The 19,848-nt window shown below is 39.5% G+C and overlaps 1 protein-coding gene across 7 annotated transcripts; it reads left to right on the top strand.

The window, feature by feature from the left end:
* Nucleotides 1-1,574: 1,574 nt before the first annotated feature.
* slf2 (SMC5/6 complex localization factor 2) lies at nt 1,575-17,486 on the top strand. 7 transcript variants are annotated; one of them, XM_086259517.1, is made up of 22 exons: nt 1,575-1,782; nt 2,463-2,497; nt 2,979-3,311; nt 3,423-3,508; nt 3,630-3,878; nt 4,987-5,032; nt 7,576-8,999; nt 9,122-9,204; nt 9,286-9,399; nt 9,503-9,670; nt 12,777-12,882; nt 12,963-13,050; nt 13,136-13,277; nt 13,411-13,498; nt 13,593-13,769; nt 14,126-14,220; nt 14,657-14,744; nt 14,941-15,063; nt 15,193-15,270; nt 15,367-15,453; nt 16,374-16,442; nt 16,557-17,486. In XM_086259517.1, exons 3-22 carry the CDS (start codon nt 3,041-3,043, stop codon nt 17,124-17,126), a joined length of 4,152 nt encoding a protein of 1,383 aa, XP_086115643.1. In that variant the 5' UTR covers nt 1,575-1,782; nt 2,463-2,497; nt 2,979-3,040; the 3' UTR covers nt 17,127-17,486. The 7 variants fall into 7 exon arrangements, with proteins under 7 accessions (XP_086115643.1, XP_086115641.1, XP_086115642.1 ...); XM_086259515.1 differs by having other exon boundaries at nt 3,032-3,508; XM_086259516.1 differs by having other exon boundaries at nt 2,979-3,508; nt 7,579-8,999.
* Nucleotides 17,487-19,848: the final 2,362 nt, after the last annotated feature.

Genomic DNA, 19,848 nt, shown 5'->3' with positions numbered 1-19,848 from the left:
GTGGGTCAGGGCGCTGACCTCCTCCCTGTAAGCCGTCTCATCACCGTTGGTGATAAGACCCACCACTGTAGTGTCGTCCGCAAACTTCACAATGATGTTGGAGCTGTTAGTGGCTGTGCAGTCGTAGGTGTAGAGTGAGTACAGGAGAGGGCTCAGTACACACCCCTGTGGAGCACCAGTGTTCAGTGTGATGGGGGATGAGGTGATGCTGCCCAGTCTGACCACCTGGCGTCTGTCAGACAGGAAGCTAAGGATCCAGCTGCAGAGGGAGCTGCTCAGTCCTAGATCCTGCAGTTTCCTGTCCAGCTTCGAGGGAACGATGGTATTGAATGCTGAGCTGTAATCTACAAACAGCATCCTCACATACGTGTCTCTCTTCTCCAGGTGTGACAGGGCAGTGTGTAGTGTCAGGGCTATGGCATCATCAGTGGACCTGTTGTGGCGGTATGCAAACTGTAGAGGGTCCAGTGAGTCGGGTAGTGCAGAGCAGATGAAGTCCCTGACCAGCTTCTCGAAGCATTTGCTTACGACGGGGGTCAGGGCTACAGGTCGCCAGTCGTTCAATGAGGAGATGGTGGAGGATTTGGGTACAGGGACGATGGTGGCCATTTTGAAGCAGGCTGGGACTACAGACAGAGAGAGGGAAAGGTTGAAGATGTGCGTGAACACTCCAGCCAGCTGAGCCGCGCATGACCTGAGGACGCGGCCGGGAATCCCGTCCGGACCAGTAGCTTTGCATGCGTTCACCTTCCTGAAGCACTTCCGCACATCCTCCTCAGACACAGTGTGCGCACTGACGTCATCCGCGGTGCGCACACTGTCCGGTCTCATGGTGTTCGCTGTGTCGAATCTAGCGTAGAATACGTTTAGATCCTCACACAGAGAGGCCGTGGTCTGCGGTGTGCTGGTTTTCCCTCTAAAGTCTGTGATCGTGTTTAGTCCCTGCCACATACTCCGAGGGTTGTCAAACTGTTGTTCCACCCTGTCCCTGTACTCACCCTTGAGGCTGTGGACAGGTGTTTTTTATACAGATGATGAGTTCAAACAGGTGCCATTCATACAGGTAACGAGTGGGGGACAGAAAACCTTCTTACAGAAGACGTTACAGGTCTGTGAGAGCCAGAGATTTTCCTTGTTTGAGGTGACCAAATACTTATTTTCCACCCTAATTTACGAATAAATTCTTTACAAATCCTACCATGTGAATTCATGGATTTTTTTTTTTCACATTCTGTCTCTCACAGTTGAAGTGTACCTCTGGTGCAAATTACTGACCTCTGTCATCATTTTAAGTGGGGGAACTTGCACAATCGGTGGCTGACTAAATACTTTTTTGCCCCACTGTATGTATGTATGTATGTATGTATGTGTATATATATATATATATATATATATATATATATATATAACAATTCTGTAACTGTAACTTCGGTCGTTGCTGTGCTTTTTTTTTGGAAGTCGAATTTCCCAGAGGAACCCACCCGAGGGATTAATAAAGTTCTATCTTATCTTATCTTATCTTATTTCGGAAGCCCCAAACTATTTCCCCAAAGACTTGGGGAAATAGTTTGAACATCTACAGAAAGAATTCCTTTAAAGTGAAATACTTTTGAACTCCAAGTTCCATGATGCAGTTCGTGTCGTCTAAGCGGTTGCAAGCGGGAGAGGATGTTTGTGGCACCGGGAATCACCAGTAACGTGTTATTGCCGCCGTATGTAGTTGCAAACAGACTTCCCAGTCCTCAAAATGAGGAAAGCAACAGAAAACTAAGGAGACACTCGGTATGAATAACTGCTAACTGGTCATTTGCACGCGCGTTAGCCAGCTAGCTAAACATTACTTCCTCAAACGACATGCTAGTATTTATTATGCATTTTATTATTCGCTAGCTAGCTACAGAAAGACGTTTATGTAGGTTCTAAAATAAAACGTTCATAGATGGCTTTGTTTCTTCTTAAAGCGAGTCCAACACGACGCAAGGAACTGATGCTAATGAATAACGCTGTCATATTTAGCTTTCTTTTTCTCTAGCTCCTAGCATATTGACAGGTAATAATATTTAACGGCTAGCCAGTTTGTTGACGTCTGTTTGGGACTGAGGTTCTCAAGCGACACTGCTAGGTTATGTTAATTTCAGGCGATAAGACATTTTTATGTCAAAACAACATCACGACATGTCAAAGCGTGAAACTATTTGATCTCATGTTGTCACCTCAAATAGCATGCCGTGATTGGTAGCCATTAGCCAAACAGAAATTCTCTAGCAAGTGCCTCCCTCGTTTTGTCTGTGGAAGGTTAACTCGTGCTTTGTTGGACGTCTTCTTTTTCTCATTTTTTTGTGTGTGGGGAGAAAAATAAAACAAAAACTGAAGTTGCGTCATTGTCGTCGGCTTGGTGACCGGGCTAACTTCAAACGTTAATAGAAACATGTTGAGTTCCCATTTCTCTGTCTTTTTTGCAGCCCACTTGGAGCTTGCTTCTCACCGAGAAGTAAAGGTGAGTCGAAGTGACAGGTCGAGTGTTAATTTTCATTAAAAATTTTTACTTTTACCTGCTCCTTGAGACTTTGCCTCTCATGTGTATGCTTTTACTTACTGTGCAATAAAGCACTCGACTGTAATGTTTATGATGTAAGTTTTTGTTTGTTTGTTTTATTATATAGTCTCACTTATTGTGCAGTTTCATGCTGTGGGACTGTCAATGAGCAGTTAAATCAACAACTGAGCCAACCAAAGAGTCAGAATTGAGAAAAATAAGTTTGTCAGAGGGAGATCTTTTTGGCACTCTTGTAAAAGCTTAACACAAGAGGGTAAGCTAGTCATTACTTTTCTCTTAAAACAAATTCAGACCTGTAATTAAAAAAAACCCCAAAAAACAGATGGATAATCCTTAGTAAGTACAGTAAATGGGTAAGGTGTAATGTAACAGGTTCTTCAAAAGACCATAATGCATGCATCATATTTCCTTTTTACCTTAGTAAAGGACCTTGTTGTTGAGCAGCGCTCCCTATCCAACACATCTTTTCACCAGGAGACTCCAATGAAGCCTTCTCGGGTCCCTAACCGGCTTTCTAATCCACCACCGAGGAGAATGTTGCCAATTCAGGCACCTGAGGTGTGCTACAGGGACAGAATTGGTCCACACTGGCAAAATCATCATCCCCCAGGACTAATCCATTCATCAGGATTTAATTCAAGCAATTCACTTAATCTTGGTTCCCCCGTGGAAAGACCTTATTTTATGCCAAAGGAAAGGTTGGGTCCTCCAGAACACTTTGGTCAACCTCCAGGGCTTGTGCCAAACAATCCAGGTACCATTAGGATGTCATTAAATCCCCCAATACCAGGAGGCCATCAGCCAGGATCTTTTGACACATTTTTGCTTCCAGTGGCTATCAACCAATCGCCATCTTCCCACATAGGCCGAGATCAAGCGACTGAATTCAAGGCTTCTTCATCCAGCTCAGAAAGTAAAACTGTAACAACACAAAGACAAGAATCAGATAAGGTATTGTTTCATCTTTTTTCATACGGTTTTAGGAGAAACTCAGATTTTGTTCTGGTTGAGTGTTTTTATGATAAATATGATTAGTTATGCTGAGTTGATGTGGTTCTTAACGTTTTGTTAGGCTCAGTCCAGTGATGTGGAATATTCTATACCTACGGTCCAGCTGCACAGACCATCTGTGAGTGTTACAACCCCATCATTCAACTACAGAGCACCCAATGAAGTTCACCCACAGTCCCCTTCATACTCAAAAGGCTGGTATCCTAATATCAGCCATTGGCCCTCGCAGGGCTACCATCTCCATCCAAAACCCCACTCATCCGACAGTAGTCGTTTACCCATCATGCATATCTCTGTAGCCTCTTCCCAGGTAAAGTTTTTATATATTTAATAACACAAAGTTTATTTCGAGTTTTGAAATCATGATGAATGCTTTCTACCTTTCCAGTCTTATGCCAGGCTGGTCAGGCTAAGAGCTTTTCATTACTTGGTTGGATTGAGGATAGAAGATGACATAGCCAGCCTCGGCAACATGATTTTTTTTTTTTTTTTTTTTAAATCAATGATTTAGCATTATAAACAGACTTAATTGCCCTTTTTTCATCTTACTATTTAGCAATTTCTAAATTTAAAATGGTTTTTAAGGAAGACAGTAGGAAGACATGTCTTATTAACATGTTACTGTATGTTATTTAACACAGAAGTAAGGCAATTTAAGAGCACCTGTTGACTTACAAACAGGGAGAATTTTTTGCCACCTTTTGAGTTTGCAACACCACCATAATATCTATTTTTTTAAACCTGAATCAGATATTAAAATATTTGTGAACAAAATCAATACTGAGACTAACTATGATTAAAATTTATGAAACTGGCAATAGTTGGAAGGTATTTAGCTGTTTTCACACATGAACTGTGGACATTGTCAAGAGATTAGATTTTTTTGATATGGGCTGGTGTAACCCAATCTCACATGTAGCACACAACAGGAGATTGTCTGCATCTCTTTGGTTCTTATTACTGTAAATATTATATATTTATATTACGTATATAAATATTACATTTGGTTTAGGCGAGGGGTGGCAGAGCATGGAAAGAAAACTGAGCACTCAGTTTCCATAAGACAAACTGGCTATTATTATAATTTTATAATTGACTTTATAAAATGGAGCTGGCAGGTTAAAGACAGTTGTTTTTTTTCCTGATTCAGCTGGTTTGATTATTTGTTTCTTTCTCATACAAGTTAATTGGGTATTGTCTAGAAAAGTTTAGCACCAGAGGGCATGCAGAAAACAGCTTTAAATAAGTTAAAGTGCATTTACTAGCTATTTATTAAGTCTGTTTATTTAAAGAAATAATTTCTGAACTGGTTGTCACTTGTTTTGTTTTTTATAAGATAAATTGCATAGCCACAATGTTATTGCTGTTCAAATATCACTTAAGTAGGTCACTAACTTTTTTTGTCTTTTTTTTTGCAGAGCCAGCAACAGGAGCAAACACCTTCAAGTGAAAAGTTAATTTCAGGTAATATTGTAATTTAAAGTAAATTCTAAACTTTCAGATAGGTTATGTTTGGCAGTATTGCTTGTTAAGTCCTGTAGCTTCAATACACTGAAAATATCACTGACCTGCAGGTAATGTGGGGGGGTATGAAAAGGGGGAAAAAAACAAAGCAAAATGCTTGGACACTGCTAGCACAGGGCGCCCACACAAACGCAAAACAGAAGATGAAGCATAGCTGAATATGTTTCCAAACCAACTTCATTCTAAGCCAAAGACTAGAAAATATGGTGAAGCATATCTTCCCTTTGGTTTCACCTGCACAAGTGCCGAGGTAGGTCTCCCCTGCAGAATTGGTTTTCCAATTGTGGGGAGCACGCGCTGGGCTGTTCAAATTACGGACAAACAGTATCCCACATTCTTGATTTTTGGTTCACAAACACTTCTGATAATAACTAACTACTCCTGACATTTTGGAGATGTTAGCTCTTTATACAGTAAAGTTACAGTGGGATACAAATAATATCAGGCTGATCCTGCCACGATTTGTTCCCTGGGTTCAAATCTCGGACAAACAGTATCTCACAGTTGTTTATGTTTTTGAACTCATTTTGCACAGAGGCATTTTTTGAAAAATGTATTGATAGCAATGTTGAACATTATTACACAGAAAAAAAACAACTACACGTAAAATAATTACATCGCGACGCCTCTGCCTTTGTAAATGGAGGGACAGTAACTGCGTGTGTGTATGTAAGCGTTTAAAAACTGCAGATAGTCAGATTAACAGTATTTTGTCTCTATCTGTCATTCTGCAATTCATCTCATGTAAACAACGTGGCGCACAGCGTGACGTGAAAAAAGGCACATACCTTTGACGTTGCATGACGAACTCTGTATTCCTCGTCCACACGTAAATACAAAAAAAGGAGTTTTAAAAAATCTCAGTTTTCAGTGATTCGAAACACCGTTTACGTGTGGACGAAACGGGTGCGTTTTCAAAAATACCCGTGTAGGTGTGAACGTAGCATAAAAGAGTTAGTAGTTTATTTTATTACTACCTGTAATTTTTTGCAGATTGCTTGCATTTGCTTAATTGTTTACTAAATGTTTGAGGTGTGAAATAAACCACAATGGAGCAAAATATGGGTGTGTGTGGTTGGAGGATGTGTTTGTGCGGGGGGTCCGAACATTTTTCTTGTAAAACAAAGGGGAGCCTAGCAAAAAAAGTTTCCGAACCACTGTCCTAAGTGATGAAAACAAATTGTACTAGGCTGACTGTATGGTTGGCATGCTGCAACAACGTTATTATTATTATCATTTGTACAACCCATAAAGTATTATCCCCGTCCTCTAAAATGTACACTTGGCATAAAGCAGTTAGGCAGGTAATTTTCACCTGGCATTCACCAAATCCAAACTTGTCTAATGGGTCAACTGGTCAACGGCCAGATAGAGAAATGTTATTTGTTATTCCAAAGAACATATTTCCACTGTTTCACGGTCCAGTGGTGCATGCTTTACATCACTCTGATTATTGGCAGTTTGCTTGATGACATAATGCTTTCATGTCATTAAAACCTATGCCATACTATCACACTCCAAACACACAGTACTTGTCCTGATGTTCATGTCAGATGAGGTTTTTAAAACTGTGAAGTTACTGAGAGTTGGCAACTTTAATGCACTATGTGCCTCAGCACCCACTCTCTAACTTTATGTGGTCTGTCACTTTGTGGTTGAGTTGCTCTGGTTTGTAAACGCCTACACTTTGCAATAGTCCTACTTACAGTTGATCATACAATATCTAGGAGGGAAGAAATATCCCCACCTGACTTGTTGCAGTGGTGGCATCCCATTACAACAGATGCTTGAATTCAGTGAGGTCTTTAGGTTGACTCATTCCTTCGCAAATGTTTGTCAAGGTAGACTGCATGGCTTGGTGCTTAAGTTTTTACACCTGTGGCAGGGATTGAAAACCTGAATTCAAAGTTTAAGAAGTATGGCTTTTAAAAAATCCCCTAATCCTGATCTGTTGTCACTATAATTTGTGCTTCAGATGTCCCTTTAGGAATTTCTTCATGCTTAAAACAAAAAATATCACCTACTCTTCTTTATTTTCATGTGACATATAGAGCTGCAGTAGATATTTTCATGATTGATTTGTTGGTTGATTTAAATGTTTAAAAAAAAAAAAGACTTTTTCATCTGAGCTGTAAAATATAATACCTGGGTGGGGGGGTGTCCATTGCATATGTGGTTTTGTCTGATTGCTATTTGTGACTCTAAAAAAAATAGTACATTTGAAAGCCTGGAATCATAAAATGTATAACCTTATCCTTTAAAAGAAATGATGAGTTTATTATCCGAATAGCTGCCAGTAAATTTCTGCAGTTGCAGACTATCATTCTTTTGTGAACAGATTGAGGTACATTTATCTGATGTGGATAGTAAAACCCTTTTTAAGACAAAGTTAAAACTATCAAATTCTGGTCATTTTGTAGACATTAATGAACCCTCAATATTGTTCAAAAGAAAATATCATCTTTTTTTTTTCCTTTCTCCAGCAGTGGACTTGAACTTCTCATCACACAAGAGGCGCAGCGAGTATGAATATGGTTCAGAGAATGCCAAGAAACCATGTACTCAAGGGGCAAACTCAAACAAAACGGAGACAACAAAACCCACTGTTCCCACTGCACTTGCGCCTCAGCCGTCAGTGATGCATTCTTCAGAGTCAGCAAACCAACACAAAACCACAGATGGCTATCTACTTACAGAACAGGCACGTGGACAGTCAGCATGCTCAGAGCTGTCATCTACTGTTGGATCTTCTCAGTCATGCTGCAAGTCATCATTGCATAAAGAATGTACAGAGAAAATAACATCAACAGGTGCAAAGGAATCATTTATAAATTATTCTCAGAGTCATGTACCACAGTTAAAGGAAATGAGATCACATGTAAAGCCAAATGAGGGAAGTGTGAAAAAGACAAGCGAGCAAAAAAATAAAAGGGATAAATCAAGCACTTTGTTCAACTCTGATGTTCCTCAGAAGGACACTACTAGCTCTTCACCTGCTGAGTTAGGCAGTCACCACTCTGGTTTTTCTTCCAGTAGTAGCTCTGTCAAGACCCCGAAAAGAAGTAATCCCAGAGGAGAAAACAGAAAACTCAGCAGTAGCCCTCACAAATCAACCTCGAAACCAAATTCGAGCTCTTTGACTGGTCGGACAGGAGAGCGGAATAAAGCTTCTCGTTCACGAAGACCTGTAGCTTCTTATGACGCCAATGATCTTTTCACTCCTGATCCTGTGACTTACATTGTTAGCTCCTCAAATAAGACTGTAAAACCCAAGATAGATGGGGAAACAAGCAAAACAACAGAGAAAGGTTCATCCAGCATCGCAGGAAGCTCCAGCAACTCAATTACTGAGTCCTCTTGTGAGAAACATCAAAACTGCAAAATAACCGGTCCTCTTCTTGAAGCATCGTCCACTTTACCTAATCCACTAGGCAGTTTTCCAACTGTAACGTTAACACGGGTAAAACTGGAAAACTTAATACCACCTCCTCGAGATAAGGACACCAAAAACAGCCCCATCCCTTCTTCACACAGGCAGCTTAAGGGTGACCAAAATCCATCTCTCCTCTGCAAAAAAGTGAGTACAGGTGCTGTAGAGACTGACAGTGCTGCTGCTGAACAGACTTCTACCTCCAGTTATTGTCAGTCTCTACCACTGAAGGGGCAGGAAAGTAAAGGTGATAACAAGCAGATAAATGAAGAGGATCCCATAGATGTGGAGCTGGACTTGGGGCTGAGTTTTGCAGTAGATGTGGATCTAACCCAAAGCTCCCATAGCAGTGATGATGAGCAGCTACTTTCCTTGGAAGAGATGATGGAGCGTGCTACTAAACCTCCAGATACACCTGAGAAGGGAACATTCTCAGATCCTAGTCCACCTAGACGTCTGAGCTCTCAGTCAAAAAATGTAAGTAAAATGTCTTGGTCTTTGTTGTACGCAAAGTTGTTACTGTATAAAAATAAGCTTGCTGAGCTAAAGGACAGTAAAACTTTATTTGGATGTTAACTATCACATGTTGTTTTCCACAGCAACCATTTCAATCCACAACAAAGTCAGGCAATTACAAGAACAATCTTGACCAAATACTGAAGGAAATAAATAACAATAAAAAGTGAGTTGTTCATAAAGTTTCACTGCCGTTTCATTTCAAGAGCTACAGCATCTTCACGAAACTCTCTGCATTATTCACTAGATCAAAAGAGATTGAGAGACAACTGCTAACTGCATGTGAAGAGGACCTGTTGAAGATAGCTGAATATGAAGAAGCAGAGGAGAACCGAGAGGAGGGCATTTCTTCCGAACAACAGTAAGGCACACAAAGACATGCTGCCACTTTATATTTTGTCTCTGGGGAACCGTGTTTTCACTGTAGTTAGCTAAATTGTGAACTGCTCGAATTTGTTTACCAGGGAATTCTTGCAGCGGTATTCATTGATGTCTGCTGCAATCAAAGAAGTCCCTCCAGGAGAAGAAGTGTTCAACCTGGAGAAGTTTGGTCAGATCTTTGACCAGGATACATTACAGCTCAGGCAGTGCCTGGTCAATCCACAGGGAACAGCACAAAAAACTCTTCTGTGGTGAGCTGAATTTCTGTGTGTAAAAATGAAAGGGCAACATTTGTTGTACTTTTGTACTAAAAATTAGATATATGTAAGTAATTATTGTTTGGAGTGCATGATTTTTTGATGATTTTAAACCTTTGCCCAAATACTGCATTAGCAACAATTGTTCATCTATAATTTCTTTAAAGTTGTCTTGAATACTAATTGGACAAATTACATTGAATTAACCTCTGGGGGCATTTTTGTTGCCTCAGCTTTAAAGGGTAAACTGGTCTTCCAATTCAGCTAGAAACTTAGCAGAGAAGCCCAGACTTCCCTCTCCCTGGCCACCTCCTTCAGCTTTTCCAGGGTAACACAGAGGTATTCTCAAGCCAGCCAAGAGATATAAGCCCTTCAGCATGTCCTGGGTCTGCCCCGTGGCCTCCTCCTGGTTGGACATGCCTGGAACACCTCACCCAGGAGGTGTCCTTGTCAGATGCCCAAACTGCCTTAACTGGCTCCTTTCGATGTGGAGGAGAAGCAGCTGTATTCTGAGGTCCTCTCAGATGGCTGACCACCTCACCTTATCTCTAAGGGAGAGGTTAGCCACCCTTCAGAGAAAGCTCATTTCTGCTGCTTGTATCCGTGATCTCATTCTTTCCATCACTATCCAAAGCTGCAGCACCAGTCTGTTGATCGCCTACTCCCCTCACTCGTGAAAAAGACCCCAAGATACTTTATTTTTCTTTATTGGATAGATGCAGTGAAGGCTGACAGGAAATCGGAGGGAAAGAGAGAGGGGGAGACATGCGGCAAAGGGCCACGGGTCGGACTTGAACCCAGGCCGGCCGCTCTCAGCCATGTGGTATATGGTCGCCTGCTCATCCAACTATAATAATCCAACTAGATACTTAAACTCCTCCACTTGGGGCAGTAACTCGTCCCTGTCCCGGAGGGAGCACTCCACCCTTTTTGGGGTGAGGACATTGGCCTGATTGTGCTGACTTGCATTCCCACCGCATCACACTTGGCTACATACTGCTCCAGTGCCACCACCTGATGAAGCCAACAGAACCGTGTCATGAAAAGCAGAGACAGGGTTTTGAGACCACCCAAGTGGAAGCCTTCTACCATTTGATTACACCTAGAAATTCTGTCCATAAAAATTATAAACAGAATCGATCCAAAACCCACCAAGAATGAGTCCGACTTGTTGCCGGCTATACGGACCAAGCTCCTGAAATGGTTATTTAAGGATTGAATGGCTCGTAGCAACTGGTCAGACACCCCTATACTCCTGCAGTACCTCCCACAGAACATCCTCAGGGACCCAGTCGAATGCATGTAGACTGGTTGATTTTCTGACTGACTGACTGAAATTTTATGTCAGCAACCATGTAAATCTACCTCTACTTAAACAGAGGTTTTATGAGTCCTGCATAGTGTATCATGAACAGAGGATTCACAGTCTCTTGAAAATAAACTGTTAAGTGGGTCCCAAAAGTCACCAGATCTATTTGCAAAAAACAATAACAAAAACGCACAAAGTTAGCAACACTGAAGTTAATAATGGTAGGAGGAGTAGGCATGTGGGAATGATGATGGTAGGGTATGATGTGGAGGGTTAGGGAACATGTGGAAGCCTAACCACTGGTCATTGTAGGACAGCTACACAGAGCAGATAGTGAGAGCTCTCATCAATAAGAAGCTTCTATGAGACTCGTTGTTTCTTGGCTGGAGAGTGAAGTGTAGCCTTAAGAATCACTCAAAGATCATTTATGGCCCTTTGAGAGCTTGTGTGTGCTTATTGTAGCTGAGCAAGAGACTCTTCGGTGTGTAACTGTTGGGAGGAGTGTTACAGTCTGTCTGTTGAACTATATAAAATATAGTTAGCAGTGAGCTCGTGTGTAATTTACTGAGATTTATAGAGTGTGTTTTCTTTATGTATGATGTTGTTTTTTGGGTTTCAGGTACGCTTATTAATCTTGCTACTTTTGATAATTTATAATATTATTATTAGTATTAATATGTGTTCACAGTCTCTTCCTGAGAGTGAGGAATATGGCTTATTAATTTAATACTGAATATTGAATCAGTACTGTATCACAGATACCCAAACCCATGATATGGTTATGGAATTCAGAAAAAGTTGTATTGGTGCATCCCTATTGATAGTTCAGCTTTCTGTAAGAAGTAAACATCCAATAACACTGCAGCTATGGGCATTCGTTCAGTGTGACTATTACTGGGCTCTGTGCTAATTTTAGTTTTATATATTAATGACATTTTTCAAACACTGCTTTTGACCTCCAGTGGACATCACGGATGCTTTTATTATCAGCCGGTTTGACTGTAGGATAACTCTAGTGCATGCTGTTTGTTCCCCCAAAAAACAAAGATATGAGGAATCTTCAGAAGCATGGGAGATATTTTTGAAGTATGCACTAAGTTAGCAACTTGAATAAGGTCAGGTAGAGGGCCATTTTTGGAAGTGTCAAGTTCTTCTGAGTCCCTCTGTGTTGGCTTTTTAAATTTTAAACACCAAATTATTTGCATAAATTACTCATTAGTCTGGGGGAACTCCAAACCAAATACTTCCTTTTCCTGCATAAACACCAAGAATCTGATAACAAATTTTGACAATAACATACAGAAAGGAATCTGTCTTGTATACCAATAGCATTAAAAAAATACACAAGTTTAAATTAAGACCTGGAACATTGGTCTTAGCTTATTATATTTTTTACAGCAGCTTTACTCTGTGCTTGATGTTTATTAGATTTGTCAAGTGTGCACTGTACTTCAGAGTGGCGTGACAACCTTTGAACGAAAGGCTTTTTTTGTACATATCCTAAGGCCTCAACGTACCTTTTTCATAATCTAATATGGAGCCTTCTGATAAACTTCACTGAGGACATTTTACTCTCAGGGTAATGAACAACAAGTTAGGTCTTGTCAGGAGAAACTACAGTTTGACCTGAAGGCACTTAGTAAAAAGGTAAATTAGCACAGTTAGTCCTATCCAACACACTGCACTCAGGGATGTATTTAAGTTTGCACACTCATTTTCAACTCTTAGTTTTCCTAAATAATGAATAACTTTGATCTTTCTCTCCACTTACACTCTCCTGCTTTACATCAGGTCCAGCCCAGCTCAGCTGCGATTGCATGTGAATATCGGATTGTTTCAGGAAGCTTATAACTCTAGCTCACCCTGTCCAGCTCAGGTTACCCGTTTCCTTTTCAAGGTAGGTCTGACACACACCCGCACTGTGTTTGTTGTACAAATGTTTAAGCTTGGGCAGTAATTCTTTGTCGATCTCATCAGATGATGTCAGTCCATAGTGAGAGGATGATATCTGAGAAGTTGCTACAGGCCCTCTGTGATATTGCATTGACTGCTGCTTATCAAATAGGTCAGTGCTGTCCTTCCTAAGCTTTTGGTAGTTTGTCTTTAAAATGTACATAGTGTTGAAGTTCTTGGTGTGAATACTTCCACAGTGAAATATGGAAACCAGCAGTTTAAAGTGTGGGTTCCCAGTTTATCTGACGTGACGCTGGTCCTGATGAACATGGGAGTGCCGTTTGTTAAACTCTTCCCTTATGAGAATCTGCAACCTCCATTCACAGAAGGAGATCTGCTGTGAGTGTCATCACCATATGACTCGCTCATTCCTTTTGTTACCTTCTATATAAAACTATAACACGTGAGCTGAAAGTTGTTTATTTGGTCACTTTTTAATTTAAAGGAGTTGAATTTTTCTGTGTTTCTGCAGGGAGGACGTCTACATCAAAAGTGATAGTCCTACCCACAACAAGGAAGAGACCACTTTCCCTGAACACAACTGCAGTAATGTTTTAAAGGTAGTAGACAATAAATGGCTGATGACGTTTGAGAGCTTAGCAGATTGAGTACAACTCCACCACTCATTGTTTTGTTTTTTAATCTTGTTTATAGTACCTGTCTTACTGCATGGGTCTGTGCCCACGTGCATACAGCGACAATGAGCTGCTGTTGATCCTTACTGTAATGAGTCACATCGGCCTGGAAACGCGTCTCATCCTCGAGTCGAGTGTGGCACTGGAGCCTCTGCTGTGTAAAATTGTCAACAACATCAGGGATTGGGACGCTCTGGTCAGTGCATAAATGTCATTGTCTGGCACTTTATTTCCTCACATTTCAGTTTGGCACATTAAAGCAAACAGTTTTCTTGTAGCTGTTGTGTTTAATCATCCCCTAAGTGGTGTATAGTATGGTTGTTCCTTATGAAGACATGTAATTAATCTGCTTTAGAATATTAACACGTTCTAACAATTAGCTCAGTTTTCTCATTTTATACTCTTTACATTGACTAACAACAGATTTTAGGATTTGTTTCATAATTCTTGCATTAAATACAAAGTACTAAACGACCAAGCTCCAGATTATTAATCTCAGCTTCTTGGCTTGTATGGCTTTAAAAACTTTATTTACTTGCTTTATGTCTTTAGCTGCCAAAAATCTGCCTGGCTCTCACTGATTTGACAGATGATCACCACAACATGTGCCTATTAGTTCATCTCCTGCCTGACAACATTCGTGGAAAGTGAGTCTTTTTATCCTTCTTCTTTTTTCACTATCTACTCATATATACTTAATTTCTAGATATACTGATTTTCTGATTATTGTGTTTATCTGATTCTGATTTATTTATGCATTTATATACACAGCTGAATCTAAGAAATTTGTCAGCCAGCAGTTGATGGAAGTGAAAATGAAAGGGCTTAGATACTTCATGTATCAGCATGTCTTGTTTTGCTTGTGATATTCACAAGATTTACCATCCCATAATACAGCACTATAACCTACTATGCTCTGAGCTACAGAATAGCATGAAGACATGTAAAAGTGAAATAAAGCCAGTATGAAAACAAATACTTTCAGCATTTTGTGATTTATTAATTTTTTTGATTTTTTTTTTTTCACAATACCATACCATTAAAAAGAAAAATGTTCTTTTTATGTTTGTTTTATTTGGACAGAGAGTTGCGCCGACATCTAAGCCTGTGCATGATTTCTAAGTTGTTGGATGGAAATTGCAAATACAAACCTGTGGAAAGAGAATTTCAGGTAATTGGGTTAACTTGTAACCTTGGCAGTTTCCTTTAAACCCAGCGCTTGAAACACTTCTCACATGTAATTTTAAATTATGTACCGGTACATTAATCCACTCATCCTCAGGGTCGTGGGGAATTTGAAGCCTATATGCACAATAAATATGTAAATCAATTTAATTAATAGAGTTTGGTTTTTGTTTGGTATTTAGCTCTCTGAACTGAGGCCATACCTTCCTCGCATGCAACCTTCCTCCCTTTTCCGACACATGACGAGCTCTTCTGGAATGAACCAGAAAGATAAAGAAGAAGACCTGGGCACACTAGACCAGCAGGTGATCATTTTGTTACAGTCTGAATTGCAAAATGTTCCAACCTTGACTTGTTTTACATCCATAATAACACCTGGACATCATTTTGAAAATGATTTTTCTGACCCAAGATCCTTTTATCATTTCTTCCAGTCCTACTACCTGTGCTATAGCCTTCTGACATTAGCAAATGAAGCATCCAACTTTCAGTTTTTTCCCGCTCACCAAAAGGTAAATTCTTTTTTCCAGTCTTATCTGATTTTTAGATGTTATTGGCCTGATTTTGATTGAATGTTTAAACCCTTTCCTTTTTTTTCTGTCCCTCAGAAGCAGCTGCTGTTTTTGTCAACTGAGCTGGAAACGCATGTTAAATGTGACATCAGGGAGAGTGAAAAATGTCTTTATCGCAGCAAGGTAAGCATGATTTAACAAGTGTGTGTTTGTGTGTGTGTTTTTCTGCAATTCACAAAATAAAATCTACAATACTTTTAACCAAATATGGGAGCCGCTGGTCCAGGCCTATGCTGCTCAAAACTATTTTGAATGTTAATGACTTGACTAGTCATTCGCCAGTAGCTTGTTAGCAGTAACACTAAGCAGACAGAATATCAGTTATTACCTCTCAGCTGTAAAAGGCTTTTTTAATCGACATTATGAGCAGGTGGGTAGACACTTAACTTTTTAAATGCGATAACTCAAAAACAGGGCAACATAGAAGCTTCAAATTGATACCAGAGAACAAGGTGACATCGGATTTAGAAATTGATACAATAGGTGTGTCTACTAGGACATAGAAGGGAAGCACTGGTGGTTGCCAGCATTTTTGCATCTTTGTCATCAGATTCAACTTGTTTTAGATTGACCTGAGATCACAAGTAAATCTGGTGCTTTTCCCCCCATGTATTTAAGTTCCTAATTTGAAAAACTTACCCCACAGTTAATGCGTTAGGAGTTTTCTCTTTCCTCCTAATGGCAGCCTTTTCTCCAAAATTAAATGTTTCAAGTTCAGTTCATAGATAACACTGTACACAGATCTGTTAGTCAAGATATCAAAACTGCTTAATAGCATTTCACAGATTAGCAAACAGTATAGATGAGGCTAGACCTAATAGACAGTTGTAATATATTTCCAGATTAGGAACCCGTTTAACTTGCTGAAACTCTATGCCAGAGACATCTGTACTACTTTATATTTATATTAAATATATTCATATGAATCATCAGAAATATCAACAAATCATTGCAAGTTTCTTTTCAGAGGTTCTGATAAATGACATTTTTAGTGTGCTACATAAACCTGTATGAGAACTCTTGCCTTCCTCTTCTTTCTCCAGGTGAAGGATCTGGTGGCGAGGATCTACACCAAGTGGCAGATGCTCCTTCAGAGGACAAGGCCTCTCGATGTACAGTATTCACACACATTATTTAAATAATTTCTTTACAGGATGTGTTTACTTTGTGTCTTAAAAGATAATTTTATAATCTTATTGGCTATGCTGGTCTTTTCCCTTCTCTAGGATAAACTGTATGATTATTGGCAGCCTGGGGATACTTTGGGGTACAGCCAGGAGGAGCAGGAGGATGAAGATGACACTGCAGAAGAGGAGACTGTGGTGGAAGAAGAAGTAGAGGGGGATGAAGAGGAAGATGGAGAAACAACTTTAACTGAACAGAATGAAGCTGTCATGGTTGCTGAGGGAAAAAAAGATGCCAGGGTGGAGCCAGAAGAAGACACGAAACTTGGTGAGACAGAAAAAGACACAAATGTTATTGCAGCAGAAGAAGGCATGACATTTGGTGAACAAGAAGATATGAACACTGCAGAGACGGAGGAAGACATGAATATTGATGAGGTGCTAATGGAGGAAGATGGTATCCCAAGTGACATAAGCAAAACAGAAGAGGAAAAAGAAACGGTACCTGGGAATTTAAACCAAGTAGTGCCTGAGACGGATCCTCAAGCACCCTTGGAGTCTGAGGGAGTGGATGAGCAAGTGGCTGCTCCCAACATAGGGCATGTTGATGAGGACACTGAGATTGAAGAAAGAAAAGGAACACACCCGGCACCAACAGCTGGTTTATTCTGATAGAGATGATCGGTTTTCAAGGCTTTAACAGCCATTGCCTTATGTTATGCTGAATTTGCACTATTTACCAGACCTCTTTTCCTAATTCCAAAAGGTTTGAGACTTTCACAGTGATTTTAAGGCAAACTGTGTATTTACCTCAGTCAGTGAGGTTATGTTTTTGTCGCTTTTTTTGTCTGTTGGCACATTTAGGCACAAGCTTCCAGGCTGATATATTTTTATGAAAGTTTGTGGAAAGATGGAGCATTGGTATATTAAAAAATTCATCGTTTTGTTGTTTTTTTGACTGCTGCATGTGTGCACATTGTTGTTTTATTGTTAAGTGGACAAATATGGAAAATAAACTTTAAGTTAAATTAATTTCTTGTCTCCATAAGCAGCGCCAGACAAAATGTCCACCCACCAGTGTTTACAGTACTATTGTGTTAGTGATAATCTTTCTAATATGCAGAAAAGTAACAGTGAGAGGATTTGTGGAAATATCCATGACTTGCTATTGTAGCAACAGATTAATGACATTTTTTCATATTTTGGCTAAACGTTAGGCAGCTTGTGAAGTACCAAGGAAGTAGATTGGTTCACACATTTATTTATTTATTTTTTTGGTCTCAAGTAATGTTTATTGTATTAAGTGTCACCCATGTATGCATTTTTGTTTTGCTTCCACGGAACCACTTTCTTGGAATTTTTTTTAATATCACTTTGTTACCAGCAGCATATTACAAAAACACATCCTTTTTTCACAATTATTTAGTTGGAACCATGAAAAATGCCAAAAATAAACACATTTTCACAGGCATAAAAGAGTGCTATTTGGCACCATTAAAGTGCTGCCAAATGGTATGCACTGTCCTTTAAAATTCTGGACAAATGTTGGACAAAAAAAATGTTAGGAAGAAAGTGTACTCCACGTAAACAAAATCTTAAAGTCATGTTCTTAAGAAAAAGGAAAACATTCAACGAGAGATGTATCTGGCCCCTCAGTTGATCCATTTACTCATCAGAGTGAGCTCTCATCAGAGATGGTCTTGTCCAAATTGCTCTAATTAATAACACAGAAAGGTACAGTCAGAAACTCCATGCAATACTATCTACAAAGCATCAGATTGGTAGTTGCATCATTTTTCAGCATGACAATAATCCCAAACAGTGCAGTAAAAGCACAGATGGATGGAAAAATGCACAAAAGAACGATCATAGATTGGCCTCCCCAGAGCCCGGACCTTAACATTGAAGCAGTGTTGGATCATTTTGACAGATAATGGAAGAAAAGTCAGTCAACATCTAAAGAAGAGCTTTGAATGTCCTTCAAGAAGCCCGGATAGTTATTCTTGAGGACTACTCAAAGAAATTACTACAAAGCTTGCCTATGAGAGTTCAGGCTGTGCTGAAGAATGAAGGTGGTTGTACTAAATATTGACCTTCATCTTTGGCTTTTGTATAAACTGTTTTTACCTTGTGTAACGTAGTTCCATGTATGTTCGCCTATGTTTAAATAAATTACATGTATATCCCATTTTCACAGTGAAATAAAATTAAAAGACTTTTGTACAGCATTTTAGTTTAATTTTATATAAGCAGTATTCACAAATTTCTTTTATTGTCAGAATTATCATGGTCAAATATTAATCTAATCAAATATAGAACTTGTGTAAAGGTGTAAATCAGTGGGTTAATTTTAAGGTGTGCTTTAGATTAGGTACATGCATCAGTAAAACTCTGAAGACATTTGCTTTGAAAAATGTCAGTTTTAGTAATTGGTTTAGCTGCAAATTACCACAAAAGATAACAGTCTTTTCTGCATGGTGTTTATAGAAAAGATATTCATATTAGTAAACTGTACATGCTTTGTTACTGACCTTTAGAGGGCACTGTCCTCCATCTAGACTCATGGTTCTCAAATAAACACAGGAGAACGGGAGCTCCTTGTAATATTATCTGTCCCGGAAATGCTATAAAAAAAGACTAAGCACCCACATACATGGCAAACAAGAGATGAAGCAGTAGAGTGAGACCAAATGAGCCCTTGTTTTTAGTTAGTTTTTTTTTTTTAATCTGTTATAGCTGATCACAGCTGGTGTCAAGAAGTGCCACGTAACTCACGCAGCCACATTACCAATCTTTTCATCAATGGGTCAAGAATATCAGCGGTCTGAGCACTTTTATTTGCTATAGCAAATAAAACTAATAAGAAAAAAGTAAATTATTTGCCTTTGCAACATGATACTCATATGAGGTTGGTAAGATTTTACAAAATAGGCCTTCTTTAGTTGTTTAAGACGAAGAAAAAGTCTGAAACGAACCGATTACTCATAAAATGTGATCTAATCTTGTGCGCCACCCCCCTGTCCATGACATGCACAGTTGGTGTTTGGAAAGGCTTTAGCCATGTTTTTTTTGTTTTGTTTTGTTTGTTTGTTTGTTTGTTTGTTTGTTTGTTTGGTTGGTTGGTTGGTTGGTTTTTTTTTGGGGGGGGGGGGTATTTGGTCTTGTTGTAATTTCAATAACAGATAAATGTATTCGGTTTTGCTTTCGTTTTTTGTTAACAGCTGACACGTGAATGAAGAGTTTTGCTTTGCCGTTACTTTATTGTTCTCTCTCGCTCTCGTTTATATATATCGGATTTCTTCTGGCATTCAATAACCTATGTATTTTAAATAAAACGCAACACTAACATGAATGAGATGCAGCGACAACCACACCAGTCACCCAACGCGGAAAG

Source organism: Aulonocara sp. 'chitande type north' Nkhata Bay, linkage group LG13 (genome assembly GCF_057382095.1).
Source record: "Aulonocara sp. 'chitande type north' Nkhata Bay isolate Kocher_YH1m ecotype deep benthic linkage group LG13, A_spYH_male_GT1.1, whole genome shotgun sequence".
NCBI lineage: Eukaryota > Metazoa > Chordata > Actinopteri > Cichliformes > Cichlidae > Aulonocara > Aulonocara sp. 'chitande type north' Nkhata Bay.
Note: the sequence above shows the minus strand (reverse complement) of the source record. Positions and strands in the feature narration are given on the sequence as shown.